At 52.0% G+C, this 18,892-nt stretch overlaps 2 protein-coding genes across 2 annotated transcripts; both read right to left on the minus strand.

Moving 5' to 3' along the window:
- Positions 1-2,483: 2,483 nt before the first annotated feature.
- On the minus strand, positions 2,484-3,944 carry VOLCADRAFT_94513 (uncharacterized protein; the record flags this gene model as incomplete). The annotated part of the gene is made up of 4 exons (XM_002953688.1): positions 2,484-2,595; positions 2,777-2,911; positions 3,342-3,394; positions 3,870-3,944. 4 exons carry the CDS (start codon positions 3,942-3,944, stop codon positions 2,484-2,486), a joined length of 375 nt encoding a protein of 124 aa, XP_002953734.1.
- Positions 3,945-7,458: 3,514 nt separating this feature from the next.
- On the minus strand, positions 7,459-16,486 carry VOLCADRAFT_75954 (uncharacterized protein). Its single transcript, XM_002953689.1, has 9 exons — positions 16,435-16,486; positions 16,000-16,125; positions 15,437-15,487; positions 14,698-14,823; positions 12,441-12,491; positions 11,685-11,810; positions 11,306-11,358; positions 9,841-9,944; positions 7,459-9,236 (listed from the first exon to the last, which is right to left on the minus strand). Exons 2-9 carry the CDS (start codon positions 16,065-16,067, stop codon positions 8,781-8,783), a joined length of 1,035 nt encoding a protein of 344 aa, XP_002953735.1. The 5' UTR covers positions 16,068-16,125; positions 16,435-16,486; the 3' UTR covers positions 7,459-8,780.
- Positions 16,487-18,892: the final 2,406 nt, after the last annotated feature.

Genomic DNA, 18,892 nt, shown 5'->3' on the forward strand with positions numbered 1-18,892 from the left:
CACACGGCGGCCTTTCGCCAAAAAAAATGACATACACTTGTACACGCGCATTTTGAGAATCGCACGCGCGCCTTCGCGCGGTAAAATTTGCTCATTGCTTTTTGGGCGTCTTGTACGGATGTTTTATTCGGCACAGTAAGACCGGACACAATTGTGCAGGGAACGAGCCGAAACTTGACCAGGTCTGCGGAAACTTTTCGTAATCGGGAGGCCCTTTGCGGAAAGGCTGCGGAAACCGCGGAAAGCTGCGAAAACTATAAAATGAATATGTAACAATGTTTTTTAGCTCTTCTCAGTGTGGCGATAACTTGGACAGTCTGACACAAGCTTGTGGCAGTGCGGTTCTGTCCGGTGGGATCTAGAATCTGGTGGATTCCAATCGTGCTCGAAGGTAGAGCCATCTAAACGTATTACTGGGGGTGGCGGGGGCCAAGCGATCAACTATTGTGTGCCCACACCCTTGACGGTGTTCACCCTGCCCCCTTCAAGCAGCCCGCCTCTCTTTGAACCCTGAGACCCCAGGCCTGAGCAGCCCTATCGTATACCACCCCCATAGTGTTGTTGGCTGACGGATTGCTCTGGGATGCTCAGAAATTGCCACTCGTATGTTACATGGGGTAAGGGCCCGGGGAGCCCTGAAACACTGAATAATAATCGTCTCCCTGTCCGTTGCGGAGCAGTGACATGTCTGCATGCCTACTCCGCATACCCGTCCGGCATGTCTGCATGCCTCACGGACAAGTCTATGCTGACTGTGCATTAATCCAGTAATCGTCCAAACAATATGAATTCAAAATAAAAAAAATAAAAAGGAATAAAAAAAGCGAGAGGGCTAAAGTATCTAAAAATGGCACCGCACAACGATAACTGCAACGACGTGGCTCTGTTCAACTTCAACCACGTTTACGGACATTGTGGAATCAATTATCAAAAACCCTTCTTCTGAGCAGAAACACAGTCAATCTCTATGACTTCGGCAGCCCCCAGGTCGGGGTCAGTGGTTGCTGACATTTGACTTAATCTAATAACTCCATAGTGTAAAACGCAGTCTTTAAATGGCAAACGCATGCCTGGAATCTGTTTTTCAATTTCCGCCGTACAGCAAACGCGGAAATGCGGATTCTCTTTCCGCATTTCCGCCAATCTGGGCTTCGCTGCGGAAAGCGTGACGAAACCTGTTTACGCAGGTTTCCGTTTCCGCAGGTTTCCGTTTCGGCTCGTTCCCTGCAATTGTGCGAGGGGCTGCTTAACTAGGGTTGGCACGGGTACTATACTAGAAAATAGTGCTTTATGAGAATACTAGGAATAGTACTATATACTATGCGGGGCTTGACAGTGGCACTAGTTTACGATGCTCGTCCCCGTGTCCGTTCATAGTAAACTAGCTTAGTAAAAATAGTACTATGTATTACTAGATATGAGCTTGGATATTGTCAAGTATTAATTGGACCAAGTAGAGATCTGCGGTCAAGCTGTAGTTTGAAGGGCCATACTCGTGCCTAGGAACCTCGATGAATGGTTTGTGATGAATAATGTCGAGGGATTCTAGTATAAAGAATGGCAAGGCGCTCAGAGGTTTGCAGCCTGGCGCCGACGTCCCCCCTGACGTCCACCGCGCCGGCACGAGATGTTTAAGAAGCTAAAGACGCAGAAGATTAATATTAGGGTGGGTGGTCTTTGGGACAACTTCGATGTGGAATAGTGGGCTAGTTTGCCACAGCTAGTCTGCTTGCACTGCGATGAGCTGCTCAGCCCCGCAAACCCGTCATTCACTGTTGTATCACGTCTTATCGCAGGAAAAGAACCGATCGGCAGATGCTAGATCCCGTGATACCCAGGATACTACATTCACCAGCACGCACCACATCGAGGTGGTTGCAAGGCCCTCAAGCAGCGCGCTATACTATTTGGGTTTTCCAATATAGTGTTTTTGCCAACCCTCATTGAGGTGAATTTTACCACAGGTAATAGGCAGATAATATTATTAACTGCCTATCATAATCGCCCGTGAGTCAACGCGGCATTGCAGCATGTATGACCGGTCCTCACATAACCAACCCACCAACTCAGTGCATGATTCTTGGTCTACGAGGGGAGTTGTAACATATTTGGGGGGCGTCTGGTGGGGGCGGAGCACCCCCCAGCGCCTCACAATTAAGGAACAAATTAAATCCAACCCTAGCAACTTTGTTTCTTAGGTTGGAATACATTGAGACCCGTCCTAAACGAAAAAAAAACTGGGTCCATCCGGTAATCTTACTGGCCCAATAACCGAGGTATGGTGATCTCGGCAATCATGTTCAGGATGGCATGGCATGTGAGGGGCTAGTAAGCATCCGAGCGACATGCAAGGGTATGGTGGGAGTGATGAGCTGGTCATACAAAGGAAATTGCGCAGGATTGCTTGCATGTGTGCAGACGCAAGCGTGTTCCCAGGCATACTTGGTTTATAGACCTATGGTATACATGGAATGGTCTATAGATCATGACTTGATACAATGTGGGTTGAGCACCCACTGCTGCCCGAGAATATAGGAGATGGCAAGTACAGGGCCGGTGATGCGGATCCCTTCAAAAAGGGGAGGAATGTAGTAGCTGCACACAATACGGCACACAGATCAACTGTAAATATGCGCAGAGGCGCCCCACCAGCATATATGGCCCTTTCAGTGGCTAGCTATGATACGCTGACAGCAGGAGAGCGAGTTGCAGGTTGATGACACATAGCAAGATGGGTGTTATGATGACAGGCAGACGTTCCAACTTCACAACGTACCAGACGCAGGTTCCACACGTCTTGCGGCACCAGTAGTCCACTACCGACTGGTCGCTGGCGAAGTACCCAGGGCTACAGTAGCCGCTAGATTTCCAGAAGGAGCAGGAGCTCGCCAGTGGCTCCTGATCAGCGCAGCTGTGGATGTACATGTGCACGTGTGTGTTGCACCGCGGTCACACGCGTGCAATGTATGTTAGTCCATAAACAACCACATTGAAAGCAGCAAATAAAACAAGCGAAGCAGTGGTAGGTATTGAAACCCCAAGTAGCCCCGACTGCAGAAGTAATGGTGATAAGCCCACACACACTGCCGGTGCTAACGACATGAAAGCTAGCGCAAACACAACGACATCTTTGCTTGTCATGCTTCAAGCCCCCCACATATGCACACTTCGCATGCAGGCATGGATACACACAGAAAACGGTGAAGGCGCTAGCATTGCAATCATGTACATGATGTGCTGGACCTGGTCCATCATGGACAGTTCCTGCGATCTGGGCTAGAGGACACATGCACCCATACAGCTAAATTAACTCGATGGTTCGTCGGTGCGTTTGTGCCTACATTGAGGGGGGTGATGGAGACACCAAGGGTCGCGGAGGCGGTCGTGGTGATGGCTGCGGTGGTGGCCGTCGTGGTGGTGGTGGTGATGGTCGTGGTGACGGTGGTGGTCGCCATGGCGGGGGCGGGGGAGTTGCTTGTACTGGTCTTGGAAATGGCCTAGGTGATGGTGGCTTGGGAGGAGGTGGCTTGGGAGAAGGTGGCTTGGAAGAAGGTGGCTTGGGAGAAGGTGGCTTGGGTGGCCTGGGTGAAGGCCGCCGCTGAGGCGCCTGCAGAGGCGGAGTTGTGGCCCGCAAGCGACGTGTAGAGCCCGCAAGCATGTGAGTGCTCAGCTGACGAAGTCCCTCAGCGCGATGGCCACTATCAGCGACATCAGCAGCCTGTAGGTATGCGGCGGAGGGTCATCGCGTAAGCAATTGCAAGGCCTTCGGCGCCTCAGAAAAGAAATTTTATGACGAAACGTTTTCTCCTCAACTCGTATTCTGTATATGCATGGTCCTCCCTGTCTATATAAAAATATATAATGCGCACCTTGGTTATTACAGGGCTGCTGCTAACGGATGCCGCAAGGGCCCCGCCGATCAGCAGCAGAACGAGCGGCGACATAACAGCTGAACACAACTGAGGGGGTGTTTCCACTTGGGTTAAAAGTCGCGGATTAACGATTAATCCGTCGCATATGGAAACACCTCGCGGATAAGGACGGATTAGGCGGATTAAGGTTATGGATTAGTTAGAGATGTACGCCCGTATTCACGCACTTCGTGGATTAAATATAGATTAATATGTTATGAAATGCGCGCATTCTTCCTATGATAAAAGCTCAAACTTGGTGGGAAAAAATTGCTACCCGGGCCCCTCCAGGACCTGGTATCAAATTGACAATCTGGTATTAGTTGTTGCTCCAAGAGAGATTGCCATTGCCATTTTTGTTACAGGGATGCTGTGCCAAGGAGGCCTAAGCTCAAGTGGACCCCGCCCGGCCGTCAGGGCGATGGATTCAGGGTGATGACCTGGATCCACTTCGCCTTGCACTTTTTGATACAGGGCGATGGATGACGTACAACAAAGGTCACACTTGGCAAGAGAACATAAGCCTGCCAACTGAGAACAATTCAGTATTCCTTTAATGAATAAAAGGAACAGAATGTTGCCAAAACAATCAGTGTTGGAAAACATAGGTGGCGCCGCAATGCTCACCCTCTGATCTACATAAAGCCTTGAGGAATCATAAGACATGATTGGATGGCGTACCAGTAACTTTAGTACTCAGTCCATTGCTGGCACAGCAAGCTGACGCATGGATGCGCGGGAAGCCCATGACCCAATCTCTTGCCGTTTCGGACATAGGGACCGTATAGGCTTAATGCCAGCGTCACGCTTTCAAAGAAGCGGACGTGGATAGCGAAGGGTCCCTATGCGCGGCATCCTTTGATAGCGAGACGAGCACGCTCGCTAGTAGCGTGCGTCCTTTTACAGACGTGACGTATCGCGTGCGTCTTTTTATGCGTTCGTGATAAGACGCGAATACATGTTGCAGTCAATATTCATCATGTCCCATTGCAGAAGCTAGCTGCATGTGGGAAACTCCGATTCTGCGTTCGTGGGTTAGCTCACCGGTAACACCAGACATGCATATCTACCAGAACTCACGACGCATGGTAGAATCATTTACTGATGGCCCTGAAACGTGTAGTTAGATCATGAGGATCATTAATCTAGGAGAGGGTCCTATCTCCATCGCTAAAATTCTCTTCAGACCACGCAAAATGACAAGGACACGAAAACTAACCCACGAGCAAAGTTCAGCAGCAAACGAGGATGGTATATCGAATCGATGATCCACTCGTTGGCCTCGTCAGGGTTGGGTTAGAAGCTCGCGCAACCCCGATGGCCAGGTAAAGGACCTCTACTAAACACCACCAAAACTGAACAATATCTTACCAACATTCATACAACGAACGTTATCGACCTATGTTTCGCATCCCTTATGCCATGCAAGGGCGCCCATGTGCATGACTCCCACTCCATTCTTATAAAAGCCTCTTCGTGTAAAGCCGCACCCCTTGCTTACAACAAGCAAATCAACGGTTTGTTCCAGCATTCTTGATTGAATTTAAGCCTATACGGTCCCTATGTCCGAAACGGCAAGAGATTGGGTCATGGGCTTCCCGCGCATCCATGCGTCAGCTTGCTGTGCCAGCAATGGACTGAGTACTAAAGTTACTGGTACGCCATCCAATCATGTCTTATGATTCCTCAAGGCTTTATGTAGATCAGAGGGTGAGCATTGCGGCGCCACCTATGTTTTCCAACACTGATTGTTTTGGCAGCATTCTGTTCCTTTTATTCATTAAAGGAATACTGAATTGTTCTCAGTTGGCAGGCTTATGTTCTCTTGCCAAGTGTGACCTTTGTTGTACGTCATCCATCGCCCTGTATCAAAAAGTGCAAGGCGAAGTGGATCCAGGTCATCGCCCTGAATCCATCGCCCTGACGGCCGGGCGGGCAAGTGGACGGCCTTACGAAACCAAAGAAAAAATACCCATGAGCAACGACGCGGGCGACGCAGACAGGGACTGGCGGGCGGGAGCGCGCTGAACAACAAAAATAAGATGAGGAACAGAATCCAAGTGCGTTACTTATACGGCCCTGAGGACACGGGCCGTGGCGAAGCAACCGAAATGCTTGCATCGCCCAAGGGCCTTACGCCAACTAACCTGGCTTCTGGCTTCCGCAACGCAAGCCCGCATTAACATTTTTTACGACGTCTCGTAAAGCCTGATTAATGCACTAGAAGATTATCTCTTATTTACATTGTAGGTGTGCCTAGCATCCTGAAAGCTGAAAGCTTCCTTGCCGCTATTATGAACACCACCGCGTGCGTCGCGGAGCCAATGGTACCGTCCTACTGACACATGCTCAACATTCTGCAAGGCCTTTGGCCAAGCGCAACGCTGGCTTTGACCCGCAAGGGGTCCGTAGCAGTGCAGCCGGCAATGGCCGCCAACAACAGTCTGTTGCGGTCTTCGCCCTTCATTCTTATAGTCTATGGTTCTAAATAGTCTATAATATCTTAAACGATACTCTCTTTTACGTTTAATGCACCAATAATAAGCACCGGTAACTGTCGTGCTTAATCCGTATCTTAATCCATACGCGTATGAAACACTCCGAGGGATTAGCGGTGGATTGGTGCGGATTAAGAAAAGCTTAATCCGCGAATTTTAATCCAAGTGGAAACACAGCCTGATGCCCAACACTTGTGCACTAAAATGTTAGGCTGAAAGTGTGCTTTAAGTGTGATCCTACCGCGGGGATGCCGATTGTTACAGTGGACCCCGAACGGTCGAGTTCCCCGAACGGGAATCCGCTCCCGGAAAGGCAGGGCACGGACGAGCACGTATGTGGCAGGAATTCACACTTTTCGATAGAAAGGGAAGAACGACATTATGAGGCCTATGAATAGCATGATGAAACTCATTGAAACGCTGAGTGGATATATTCTATGTTAGGAAAACGGGTATCGGAAGAGGCAGAGATTCGACAGTGCCTAGGTTGGCAAAGAGGGTCTTTCCATTGGCTGGTCGTAAATTTTCGTAAATTTTCCTTAAGGCGACATGACTTCCGAGAATGTGCAAAAAACAAGCGTAGGTGGTGAGAAAGTTAGAGTCCTTGATACCCACTCTGTAACATCCTGAAAACTGACCACACTACTACTCTACGAACTACCTCAGGTAGTCTACCTGGCAAACCCCAAGCCACGCAATGCTGTGTCGGCCCCCGCTCAGGCAGCCCGCACCAGAACGTTGTTCCAGTCCGAGGCCGCCCTTATCCGTGTCAGGCAGGCGGGGCAAGGTGTCAAGGCGGGAGCTTGTCTGGCGGGGCTATGTCTCGCTCATAGCAGCACCTCACCAGATCACCACCCCATCATGCACACTACCACTGCAAGACCACCCGCGCCTACGATGGCTTCGGTTCCCGGGCTTACCCTTCCCCACACGAGCGAGCTGGGCAACCAGGTCGTCATACCCCCGTCCATCCCTAGCTATTAGTTATAGTGTTGTCTGTGTGTCTGTGTGTCTCTGTGTAATCAGTGCAGTGCAGAACAGTCATGCATGGGACGCAAATACTTTACATGCAAGGTTCTGCATCTGGGACATTTCATTAGTCGACCACCACACCACGCACTGGCTACACACCGTGCCAGCTAAGTGCATGGCTGCATGATAAGAAGTATTGACCTGACCGAACGCAGAACTAACCTGCAAAGGATATTGCCTCTATCGCGGTTAACCACGCAAAATTGCAATGCCTTGCGTAATCTCCTAGACACGACTGAGGATGATGAGCCATGGATGTGAAAAACCGCAAACCGGGCAAGGGACCGCTCCATCACAGGATCAGCTGGCTCCCGTACATACGGAGCATGTTTACGATCGACCTATTGGCATAAATCGACCTAGTGGCATAAATGGCCGTACAGCGGTATAATATAGAATTAAGCACATACAAGTAGTTCCTCGCTTGGTTGCACATCCGCTTTTTTCCCAGATGGTGCTCAACCATATGACTACTCCTAGGCCGGACACATCGGCCGTACCTAAGCTGCAATACATCACGAGTCAAAGAAGAAATGGCCCCTGGACACCTCGATTAGGGCGGCAATAGTAATACTAATTTATAGGAGTACATCGGCCCGAGCATGGTGTGTATGAGTTGAGGTAGCTTCATGTCTCTTCATGCTAAGGGGGAAATAAACGTGGGCTGCATTTCTACGCCTGCAGTCCACACTGTACCATGCCCCGGCGGACACATGCATCATTAGGAGAACTCGCATATGGGTGCGGGGCCAGGGGACGCACTCCCCACTTGCATGCAACGTTGACACAGGAGAGGCACTTGGTTATGTGCACTCTGGTTGGCCAGCCAGCACCATTGGCCAGTATGGAGTCATACAATTGACTCCTACGACATGCGCTTGCTAGCTCGGGTCGCGCTGTACACATGCACATGCACTATGGAGTAGCGGTGGCTTGGGAACGATTGGAACCTATATTTAAGCAAACAACTGCCATACATACAGAGACGGCCTTGGGTGTAATTAATGGCATGCACAGCACAATACATATGATGCCGGTATATGGAACTACATACCGTGCATGTGGCTGGCATAATATATAAATTCGCTGGATCCCTGGAGCCTTTTGCAAACACGTCCAGAAACCAATCCAACCAGGAAATGCGAAAACTCGATCTGCACCAAAGAACGTGTGTATCTAAGCACGAAGGTGCGGGGCACCTATCAATCTGCGTGGAATGTGCATGTACACGCACATAGTGGAGATGGAACAGAATGCCTGGCTGGCGTGTTTTTAGGTGGATGAAGTAGTGGTGGGGCATGTGCATGTATTACCGTGGGTTTGCGTTCCGTGTTTGTTACTAAGCAACGGACGTAATGACCACCTGTCCATCGCTGTCACTGCCGGTGGGCAGCACGTCGTCAACAGAAGCGACGTCCACTTCAAGTGATCGGCGGGCAGAGACGGGGGGAAGGACGTTCGCCAGAAAGTTGCTATCTCCAATAATATTTCCCGGTGGTGCATACCGGCAACTAACCACGTAACAGTTCGTGCCCCGCACTGCACCACAGCCAACTTGCGCTGTCGAAGCCCACACAACTTGAGTGAAGTGCCCAATACTCGAGAATGTATTGTCAGTGTACGGTGTGCTCGTGAACTTGTACAGCGAAATTTCGCCGTACCATGCGTCCACTGCCCTACTGCAATTGAGGGGAGATGTCTGGCTTGAGGTCGACGCCATGTACAAATTCTCGCCGGCGACTCCTTCGTGATACAAACCGCAGCTGTTGTTTAGCGCCAGGTTGGCGGCCCAGTTCTGCGTTCGGACGGGTGCATGGGGAAGGGTACTTGGTGCAGGCCGTGCCGCAGAAGGAGGCCAGGTGACAAACGGAAAGTAAGCTACACGAGGACGGCACGTGCTGTGAACCGCAAACGGCCGCAGCGGCATACGTGCGTACGATGTGGAGCTGCATGCGATGCTGTCACGATACGGTTCCCATGTCTGGGTTCCTCCCATGCATCTGTCTATCTTGCAGGTGTATTCAACCTATTGCTACAGCAATAATCCGTGGACACAAACACGGATTTTCAATCTAGCTGCTAAACACGCTCATTCATTGTTGTCTCTTCGTACTGCTCCCAAAACACGCCTGGCTCACATGCCGGCAGGTGGCAGCTAGGATTCTTGCATGACAGGGGTCCGCCCCATCGCGGGGCATTCCCCAGCCCCACCTCCCCTAACCGACCGGGAGATCCCCACCTCGGGGCCCCCGCGATGTAAACCCCTTCAGGTCCCCTTTTCGTAAGTTGCTCGCTGATGTGATGCTTTTCCCCCCACCGCGCGTCGATATTCACAAGCAGCAGCTGCTGCACCACGAGAACCACAACCACTACACACGTACTTGTGCGAGCGTACTAACCTTTGCTTGCTGTGCGAGGGTGTTGTTCCAGCCCAGGGCCGGCGACCCGTGCCGTGTACGGTACTGGTTGTGCAGCAGCAGGCTGGCGGCAGGGTCGGCACAGCCTGCATCGGCGGCAGCAGTGGCGACGCCAACATTACAGCAGACGACAACAGTGGGGGAGGTTAAGTAGCAAGAACGACAAAAGACATGTATTACCGCCGTTGTTCGCGGGGGCAGCACAGGTGGTCCGGTCGGGTCCGGGATACAGCGTATGTAACATTCCCATTCATTCAGCTAGTGACAGGCGCATGAGTAGTTGGTGGTGGCTGCAGACCGCCATGGCTTCAGGAGAGCCAGTTTAGTTGGGTGGTGAGGACGTAATATTGGCGGTTCGTCCGCAAATCGCCCTTGGCACTATGTGTAAACCAGTTACGAGTGTAGAAATAACCATCTCTGTATGTGTGCGGGTGTGTGTACATGCATGCATGCATGCACGTGTGTGTATGCGTATGCATCTATGTCTGTATACGGCTGCCAAAAGCGTCTGTTGAATGATGATGAAGGGCGGGCTATCTGAGCAGCTGCTGCACGGCTATGAACGTAGCTGCAAGAATGCATGTGCTGATGGGTATATAAATACCGATATATGGATGGACATGCACGGTGCAGTGATTTTTTTTCGTTTAGGACGGGTCTCAATTTATTCCAACCTAAGTAACAGAGCTGCTAGGGTTGTCGTTATTTATTTCTAAATTGTTAGGCGCTGGGGGGGGCCCAGACCCCCCCCCAGACCCCCCCCCTAACTTACAACTCCACTGAGTAGGCGTGTTTTCGCTCGTGTGTGCACTCTTCGTGCACATGCGTAGATAGTTCTGGCACTTGACCTTCATACGGCCCCTCATATGTATTCTATGATTGAAAATACTATCGTTCTGCACCCTAAGAGCAATCTGGCAGCAATGGACGTTTTTGGCTGGAGGAATGAAAATGTAAGGGTCGGCCTCAATTCATTCCTTTTTTCCCAAAGGCCAAAATGCCTGTTTATTCCTTTTAAGTAATATATCATTTAAAAAAACGCTGCATGCATACGCCCACCACACAAGTGCACGTGCACGCATGAGCATCCTGTTGGGAGTAGGAGCCGCAGTGCGTGAGTGTAACTTGTGTGTGTGTGTGTGTGTGTGTGTGTGTGTGTGTGTGTGTGTGTGTGTGTGTGTGTGTGTGTGTGTGTGTGTGTGTGTGTGTGTGTGTGTGTGTGTGTGCGTGTGTGTTACATGGTTGGGGGGTGCGTGACCCCATACCTGTAAAACTACCATGCGAGCCGAAGGCCCAAGGGCAAGGCATTGTAAACGCCTAAAAGCCCCGAAGAAAGGGAAACACCGCACTCTCAGCCCAGACTAGCGAGCAAAGGGGATCACTGAGTGTAACTTGTGACGATCGTATACAATCAGTTGCGCAGCACAGCGGTCCCTAGCTAGCTCACCGCCGATTAGGGCATCTCCGGGAAGGGGCGGTGGAAATGGTGCATTAGGAGGCCTGCAGCAGCAGCAGCAACCAAAGGAGCAACAACAGCGTTCGTCCGCGTTTCGTTCAGCCTCGGCGGGTCTGACATGAAAAGCAGGCATGTCTTCCTCTTATCATGTTGCCAGTATACGGCATACACCAGCCAAGCAGGAAGCATGGACCCCCATTCCTGAGGAACGTGTAAAAACTTCTACAAGTGCATATCCGGAAACACGCAGCAAGCAGGCAACAGGCAAGATGGAGGAAGCCGGAAAGGTGGCAGCAAGGTTGTAAGTTAGCGTGCATGCATGCAGCTGGTGTGACGCATGCAATCGATGCATGTACAGAAACATACGTACGCGGTGCAGACTCCACACGACTGGCGGCACCAGTAGTCACGGACGGACAAGCCGCCAGAGGTGTACATGGGATCACAATAGCCGTTGTTTTTCCAGTCCGCGCAGTACGACAACTGGTCGACGCATCTGAGATGCATGGGACAGCCGGCAGCCACGGATCATCAAGAACGGGGATGGTCTGTTAATCATTTCGCACCACAACTAGCAAGCACCGGACGGAAGCTAGGAAGCTTCCTTGCTGCCTTAAGGCAGATGACATTCGGGCACACCCACCCGTCAGGACAGTCAGGCAGCAGGCAGCCAGCGACAATATTACCATTATTGCAGGAGGTGCTGGAGAACCATGTACGTGGGAATATTATGCCGATGGACTTATACGAACATGCTTGCCCAGCAGCTGTCTGGCGCCAGCAAGCCACACACCCATGCGCACATACCCAGCAGCAGTATCATAGTTGAGCGGCCACCAGGCAATTTACCGCTACCCGCTACCATAACATTATGGCTTACAACGACAGACATACATAGCTTGTTTGTCCTAGCTTTCGAGGAACGCTCTGGCTGCGTGTGCGTGGTGGTGCATGTAAAGTTACACAGCCCAGCATGGAAGTGCACCGCCCAGCATGGATACCTATAACCTCTCCACCCCTGCCCCCTTGATATACCCCGCAATCCAAGCTCTTTATCATTATTATATGTAGCGGTTCGGAACTTGGCCATCAGCCACCCACGCACTCTGCCCACCCAAGCACTTACGGTGATGGTGGTGGCCGCGGCGGCGGTGGTGGCGGTGATGAGAGCGGTGGCCTAGCGACCGACGGAGATTCGTTCCGTCCGTGATGTAAAATATCACGCACAAGCGAGCGCGATACAGCGAGGGCACGGGTGATGATGTACGTTGCCAGCGATTTATATTGTTGTTGCGCGACAGCATCATGGTGGCGTCGGGCCAGAAGGCGCGGCCGTGTGGGGGGCGGGCGGGATAATACGAAGCATAATCTAAGCAAATCAGCCAAGCAAGTAGAAAAGATGGAAGCATGCGACGGATGAGCAGGGTTCGGAGCCTTCCGTGCCGATGTGAATCAGCGAACGTATGCATGCCAAATGTTCAAATGAAGCAAAGCAGCAGGCAGGCGCGCACATGAAGGCCACATGAAGGCCACATGGCTATATGGCTATATGGACAGGGTGGGAAGGCGGCGGGATAAAGCCAACCTTGCGGAGGGCATGTTCGAAGCCTGTTTGAAGGATAGCGCAGTCCAGCTGCAGATTTTATTCATGAGGCAGGTAGTGGGGACGGCACGGCCATCCCACAGGCTGTTGTATGCGGAGCTGGCTGAATTCCCCTTACAATATTACATGGTGAAGCAGATCCTCCGTTTCTGGAACCGCCTTCAAAAGCAAGTGGGATCCATTTCTCATGCAGTTTTACGGCAGGAGATAACCGATGCCCTGACCAACCCGGAATGGGAGGGTTGGGGAATCTCAATGTTACGACTGTTTTCCTTCTTGGAGTGCAACGTTTGGAGTGGAATACCGCAAGAAGTCGTGGGGGTAAAGGAGCGTGTTGGCTGGTTGTTGAGTAGACCTCTACCCGAAGGAGCGATGATAACTGCACTAAGAGAGCGTTTGATGAGCGGCTGGGACCATACGCGTCTGACTGTCTTGCCAGAGGAGTACCCATCAGATGGGAAGCAACCGGGAATGCAAATGGCGAAGTATAAGCACTGGATGGGGCTGCCCTTTTCGGGAGCCGCAGCCGTCATGTGGCCAACACATGCTAAGGTTTTCATTTCTCGTTTAGCACATCGTAAGCTAATGCAGTTTCGTTTATGTTGCTGGGCTTTGGAGGCAAACAGAGCACGAAGGGGCAAGTACCATGTCCCCAGGGGGCAGCGGTTTTGCCACTGTTGTGGTACTAATAGCCGAATCGAGGATGAAAAACACGTGTTATTGGAATGCCCAGCCTATAATGATATTCGTGCTGATGAGGGATTCGATCATCAACAGAGCATGTTGGAGGCCATGAAATGGGAACCCGCACGTCTTGCGAGGATGTTGGAACGTATGTGGGCTCACCGAAACTCAATTACCCCCTTTGGACGCTAGCCTGGGCTGATGTGCGGTGTTTTCCTTTCCTCCGTGGCTTTTAGGCGTTGTAGTATTGCCCTTGGGCCTTCGGCTCGTACGGGTAGTCTTACAGGTATGGGGTCACGCACCCCCAACCATGTAACACACACACACACACACAAGGCTATCTACCGTATCGCTATGGCCGATTGGTGATTTCTGGATTGGTGAAAGTAAAAAACGCTTCTAGAATTAATCCTTCCAACACCGGAATTGGTGATACGGTTTGGTGTTACCCCGTCCACTTTTTCCCATTGCCACCGAATTGGTGAAAGCCGCCAACCGGACTGCCCCCCGTTCACTGTGGGCCCTCCGAGGCGCCCCAGGCCCACATCAACCAATCTGCAGTCGCATGTAAACGTTTCTAGATGCACGCCGACGCATACAGCATCGCGCGCGCGCGCAGCAAAGTGACCCTTAAACTCATGCACAGTTTGTCTAGCCGAACCGGTTCGGCCTAGCTGCTGTCCTGCGGCCTGCCATGATGCAACTCTTGCTGACCAAGTAATAATTTATTAATGTAATGATTATATAATGTAAAGTTTGGCAGGAAATATTGCTTTATGTGTGCTTTTCTGCGAGTTAGGCGGTCCGGCACCCGACCTGGATCCAAAACGTACAGGGATTGGTGATGGCCGCCGCTCAATCCCAGCCCGGATTATCCTTTGCTACTGGATTGGTGATTTTCACCAATCCGGTGTCACCAATCGGCCATAGCGATACGGTATAACACACACAAACAAGTGCATGTCCGGAAACACGCAGCAAGCAGGCAACAGGCAGGATGGAGGAAGCCGGAAAGGTGGCAGCAAGGTTGTAAGTTAGCGTGCATGCAGCAGGTCTAATACGTACGCAATAGATGCATGTCCAGAAACATACGTACGCGGTGCAGACTCCACACGTCAGGCGGCACCAGTAGTCACGGACGGACAAGCCGCCAGAGGTGTACGTGGGATCGCAATAGCCGCTGTTTTTCCAGTCCGCGCAGTACGACAACTGGTCGACGCATCTGAGATGCATGGGACAGCCGGCAGCCACGGATCATCAAGAACGGGGATGGTCTTGTTTATGATTTCGCACCACAACCAACAAGCACCGGACGGAAGCAGGGAAGGCAGATGGCATTCGGGCACACCCACCCGTCAGGACAGTCAGGCAACAGGCAGCCAGCGACAATATTACCATGATTGCTGGAGGTGCTGGAGAACAATGCACACGGGGATATTATGTTGATGGACTTATACGAACATGCTTGCCCAGCTGCTGGCGGGCACCAGCAAGCCACCCACCCATGCACACATACCCAGCAGCAGTATCATAGTTGAGCGGTCACCAGGCAATTTACCGCTACCCGCTACCATAACATTATGGCTTACAACGACAGACATACATAGCTTGTTTGTCCTAGCTTCCAAGGAACGCTCTGGATACGTGTGCGTGGTGGTGCATGTAAAGTTACACAGCCCAGCATGGAAGTGCACCGCCCGGCATAGATACCCATAACCTCTCCACCCCTGCCCCCTTGATATACCCCTCAATCCAAGCTCTTTATCATGATTATATGTAGTGTTTCGGAACTTGGCCATCAGCCACCCACGCACTCTGCCCACCCCAGCACTTACGGCGATGGTGGTGGCCGCGGCGGCGGTGGTGGCGGTGATGAGAGCGGTGGCCTAGCGACCGACGGAGATTCGTTCCGTCCGTGATGTAAAATATCACGCACACGCGAGCGTGATACAGCGAGGGCACGGGTGATGATGTACGTTGCCAGCGATTCATATTGTTGTTGCGCGACAGCATCATGGTGGCGTCGGGCCAGAAGGCGCGGCCGTGTGGGGGGCGGGCGGGATAATACGAAGCATAATCTAAGCAAACCAGCCAAGCAAGTTGAAAAGATGGAAGCATGCGATGGATGAGCAGGTTTCGGAGCCTTCCGTGCCGATGTGAATCAGCGAACGTATGCGTGCCAAATGTTCAAATGAAGCAAAGCAGCAGGCAGGCGCGCACATGAAGGCCACAGGCTACCTATAACACACACTCACAAGTGCATGTCCAGAACATGCAGCAAGCAGGCAACAGGCAGGATGGAGGAAGCCGGAAAGGTGGCCGCAAGGTTGTAAGTTAGCGTGCACGCATGGAGGTGGTGTGACGCATGCAAAAGATGCATGTCCAGAAACATACGTACGCGGTGCAGACTCCACACGACTGGCGGCACCAGTAGTCACGGACGGACAAGCCGCCAGAGGTGTACATGGGATCACAATAGCCGCTGTTTTTCCAGTCCGCGCAGTACGACAACTGGTCGACGCATCTGAGATGCATGGGACAGCCGGCAGCCACGGATCATCAAGAACGGGGATGGTCATGTTAATCATGCCGCACCACAACTAACCAGCACCGGACGGAAGCAAGGCAGGCAGATGGCATTCGGGCACACCCACCCGTCAGGACAGTCAGGCAGCAGGCAGCCAGCGGCAATATCATTATTGCTGGAGGTGCTGGAGAACAATGCACACGGGAATATAATGCAGGTCACCAGTCATGGACGGTCCCTACTGCGTGAGCTGGACACATCAACCACAAATCTATACTACCAATTCAATTGTCCGTCGGTGCTTACATTGGGGTCGCTGGCGGGGAAAATATTGGAGGGGATGGCGGCGGCGGCGGTGAAGGCGGTGGAGACCGGGGCGGCGGCGGTGAAGGCGGCGGCGGCGAAGGCGGTGGAGACCGGGGCGGTGGCGGTGAAGGCGGCGGCGGCGAAGGCGGTGGAGACCGGGGCGGCGGCGGTGAAGGCGGTGGAGACCGGGGCGGCGGCGGTGAAGGCGGCGGCGGCGAAGGCGGTGGAGACCGGGGCGGTGGCGGTGAAGGCGGCGGCGGTGAAGGCGGTGGAGACCGGGGCGGTGGCGGTGAAGGCGGTGAAGACCGTGGCGGAGGTGGTGGCGACGGAGGAGGTGATTTTACTTGGGGCGGCGATGGCCTAGGTGGCGGTGGCTTCGGGGAAGGTGGCGGTGGCTTGGATGGAGGTCGCGGCGGGGGCGGCCGCGGTGGCGGAGATAAGGCCCGCAACCGACGTGTAGAGCTTGTAAGCGTGTGCGCCCTCAGATGAAGAGATTCTTCAGCGCTTTGGCCACTTTGAGCGGCATCAGCAGCCTGTTGCGACGCGGCGGAGGCCCACCACGCGACAAGTAAAGCTTTCGGTGCCTCAACAAGTAGCAGTAGATACATTATTCCTATTTCCATGCATAGTCCTGGCTCTCTAATTTCATTATTTTTTATGCTCTCTGCCTGTTTGAAAAGAGACGAAAATGCGCACCTTGGTAATTATAGGGCTGTCGCTGCTGCTGACGACAACGGATGCCGCAAGAGCCCCGCCGATCAGCAGCAGAACGAGCGGCGACATAACTGTACAGCTGAACACAATTGAGGCTCCTAAGTTTATGACGTCTAGCAATTGTGTGCTGAACTTGCGGGCTCAGATTTCCGTTCAGTATGTGTATGCGGCGAGGATTCCCTAGATCGCTCCCTGCAGGCAGGACAGCAGAAGATTTGTTATCCGCCTGCAAACGTTTATATTTGATAGAAAATTATACGATACGTGGTAGCAGGTAAAGGTTGCGAAGTTAGAGAAGCTGTCCTGAACCTACAGGGCTTTATTAGTGATGCTGACAGCGTGCTATGTTCCAGGGTGCTTCAAATCACGTACACTTCTTGCGGCTTCGTTTCGGACGAGCGGCAAGGCAAAAAAAACATTCATAGTAGCATTTACTTTTTTTGTATGGTGAGTTAGGTACTTGTAATGTGCTCCAGGCATAGCATCGTAGTGCGTGTGGTGTCGTTCGCGCGGCGGGCCGTTCGCTTGCTGTGTCCTTCAATAAGGGTGTATTTCCAGTGCGGATTAAGGCCAGGGATTAGGGCACGGAAGTCCTTGGTAGGAGCTTACCACATAGTTTCGTTCCATAAGGGAACCAAAGGTTAGAAAGGCGAGGTAAGTTTGCCAACAACTTAGCCGTTTGAGCAAGTATCGATGGACGACAGAGGGTTAATCCCCGACGTTAATCCGCACTGGAAATACACCCTAAATATTGCTGAATTGCAAAACATCGCTAGGAATGCCCTTCAACTGCATATAGTAAATAGATAAAATAAATATAAAATTTATATTCATTGTGGCGCTAGGCGTACCTTCAGGAACTTATTAGGCTAGGCGGCCCCATACCCATACAACTCCAAAACTCCCTCTCTCTTAGTTCCCCCAAACGCCGTGGAAAAGCCGCGGATGGTCTCTTTAACTCTACTTATCAACTCTAGCAGCGCAGGTAGGTCCATTTGTTCCACTTTGCGGTGTAGGGAGCGAGTATGAGCGAGTTGCGCATGTCGGGGGTAGGGCGCGAGTTCAGGAAATGTCTTCCGCTAGCAAAGGAATGTTTATGAATGACTGTGTGCCATCGATAAATGGACTATAGTCGAATGGATTATAGGGCAGATTAGTTGGACAGGAGGGTAGGATTCGGGCTGACTTACCGCCATTCACTGACAGACAGGTTGGCCGACCTGGACATGGATCCCTCAACTGGAAGCGTCAAGGCAGTCCGTGTGCTGCATGACGGGCACTGGAGACAGGTTCACACAGTCCGGTTGGCGGTGATGGTCCTATCGTTGACGGCTCGTATTATGCTACCTTCCTCTATGTGACGTTCATGCATTATTTAGTAGCTGGCCGCTGAAAAGGCCTCTCGAGATGCTGGTGGTCGTGCTATGCGTGTACCAGCTTACTGTGCTTACTGTGTACCAGCTACTACAGCTACATTGTGCCGGGCCACACTACTGCAGGGCAGGCGCGTGTGCTTACATTTCTTTGTCTGCGTGAATGATTGGATGTATGAATGAATGGACGAATGAAAGGTGTGGTTAACATGCCCCTGGTTTGGTTCGGTTCGGGTGGTGGTAACTTTTTGAACACATGTAGTCTGGTCGAGTGCCGGGGGCCCTTAGCAGGACTGAAGCACAGTTCAAGACGAGGCGTGTGGATATGTCTGCTTGTCTGAACGAAGGAATGAATGAATGAATAGACCGGG

This window comes from Volvox carteri (genome assembly GCF_000143455.1).
Source record: "Volvox carteri f. nagariensis unplaced genomic scaffold VOLCAscaffold_37, whole genome shotgun sequence".
Classification (NCBI taxonomy): Eukaryota; Viridiplantae; Chlorophyta; class Chlorophyceae; order Chlamydomonadales; family Volvocaceae; genus Volvox; species Volvox carteri.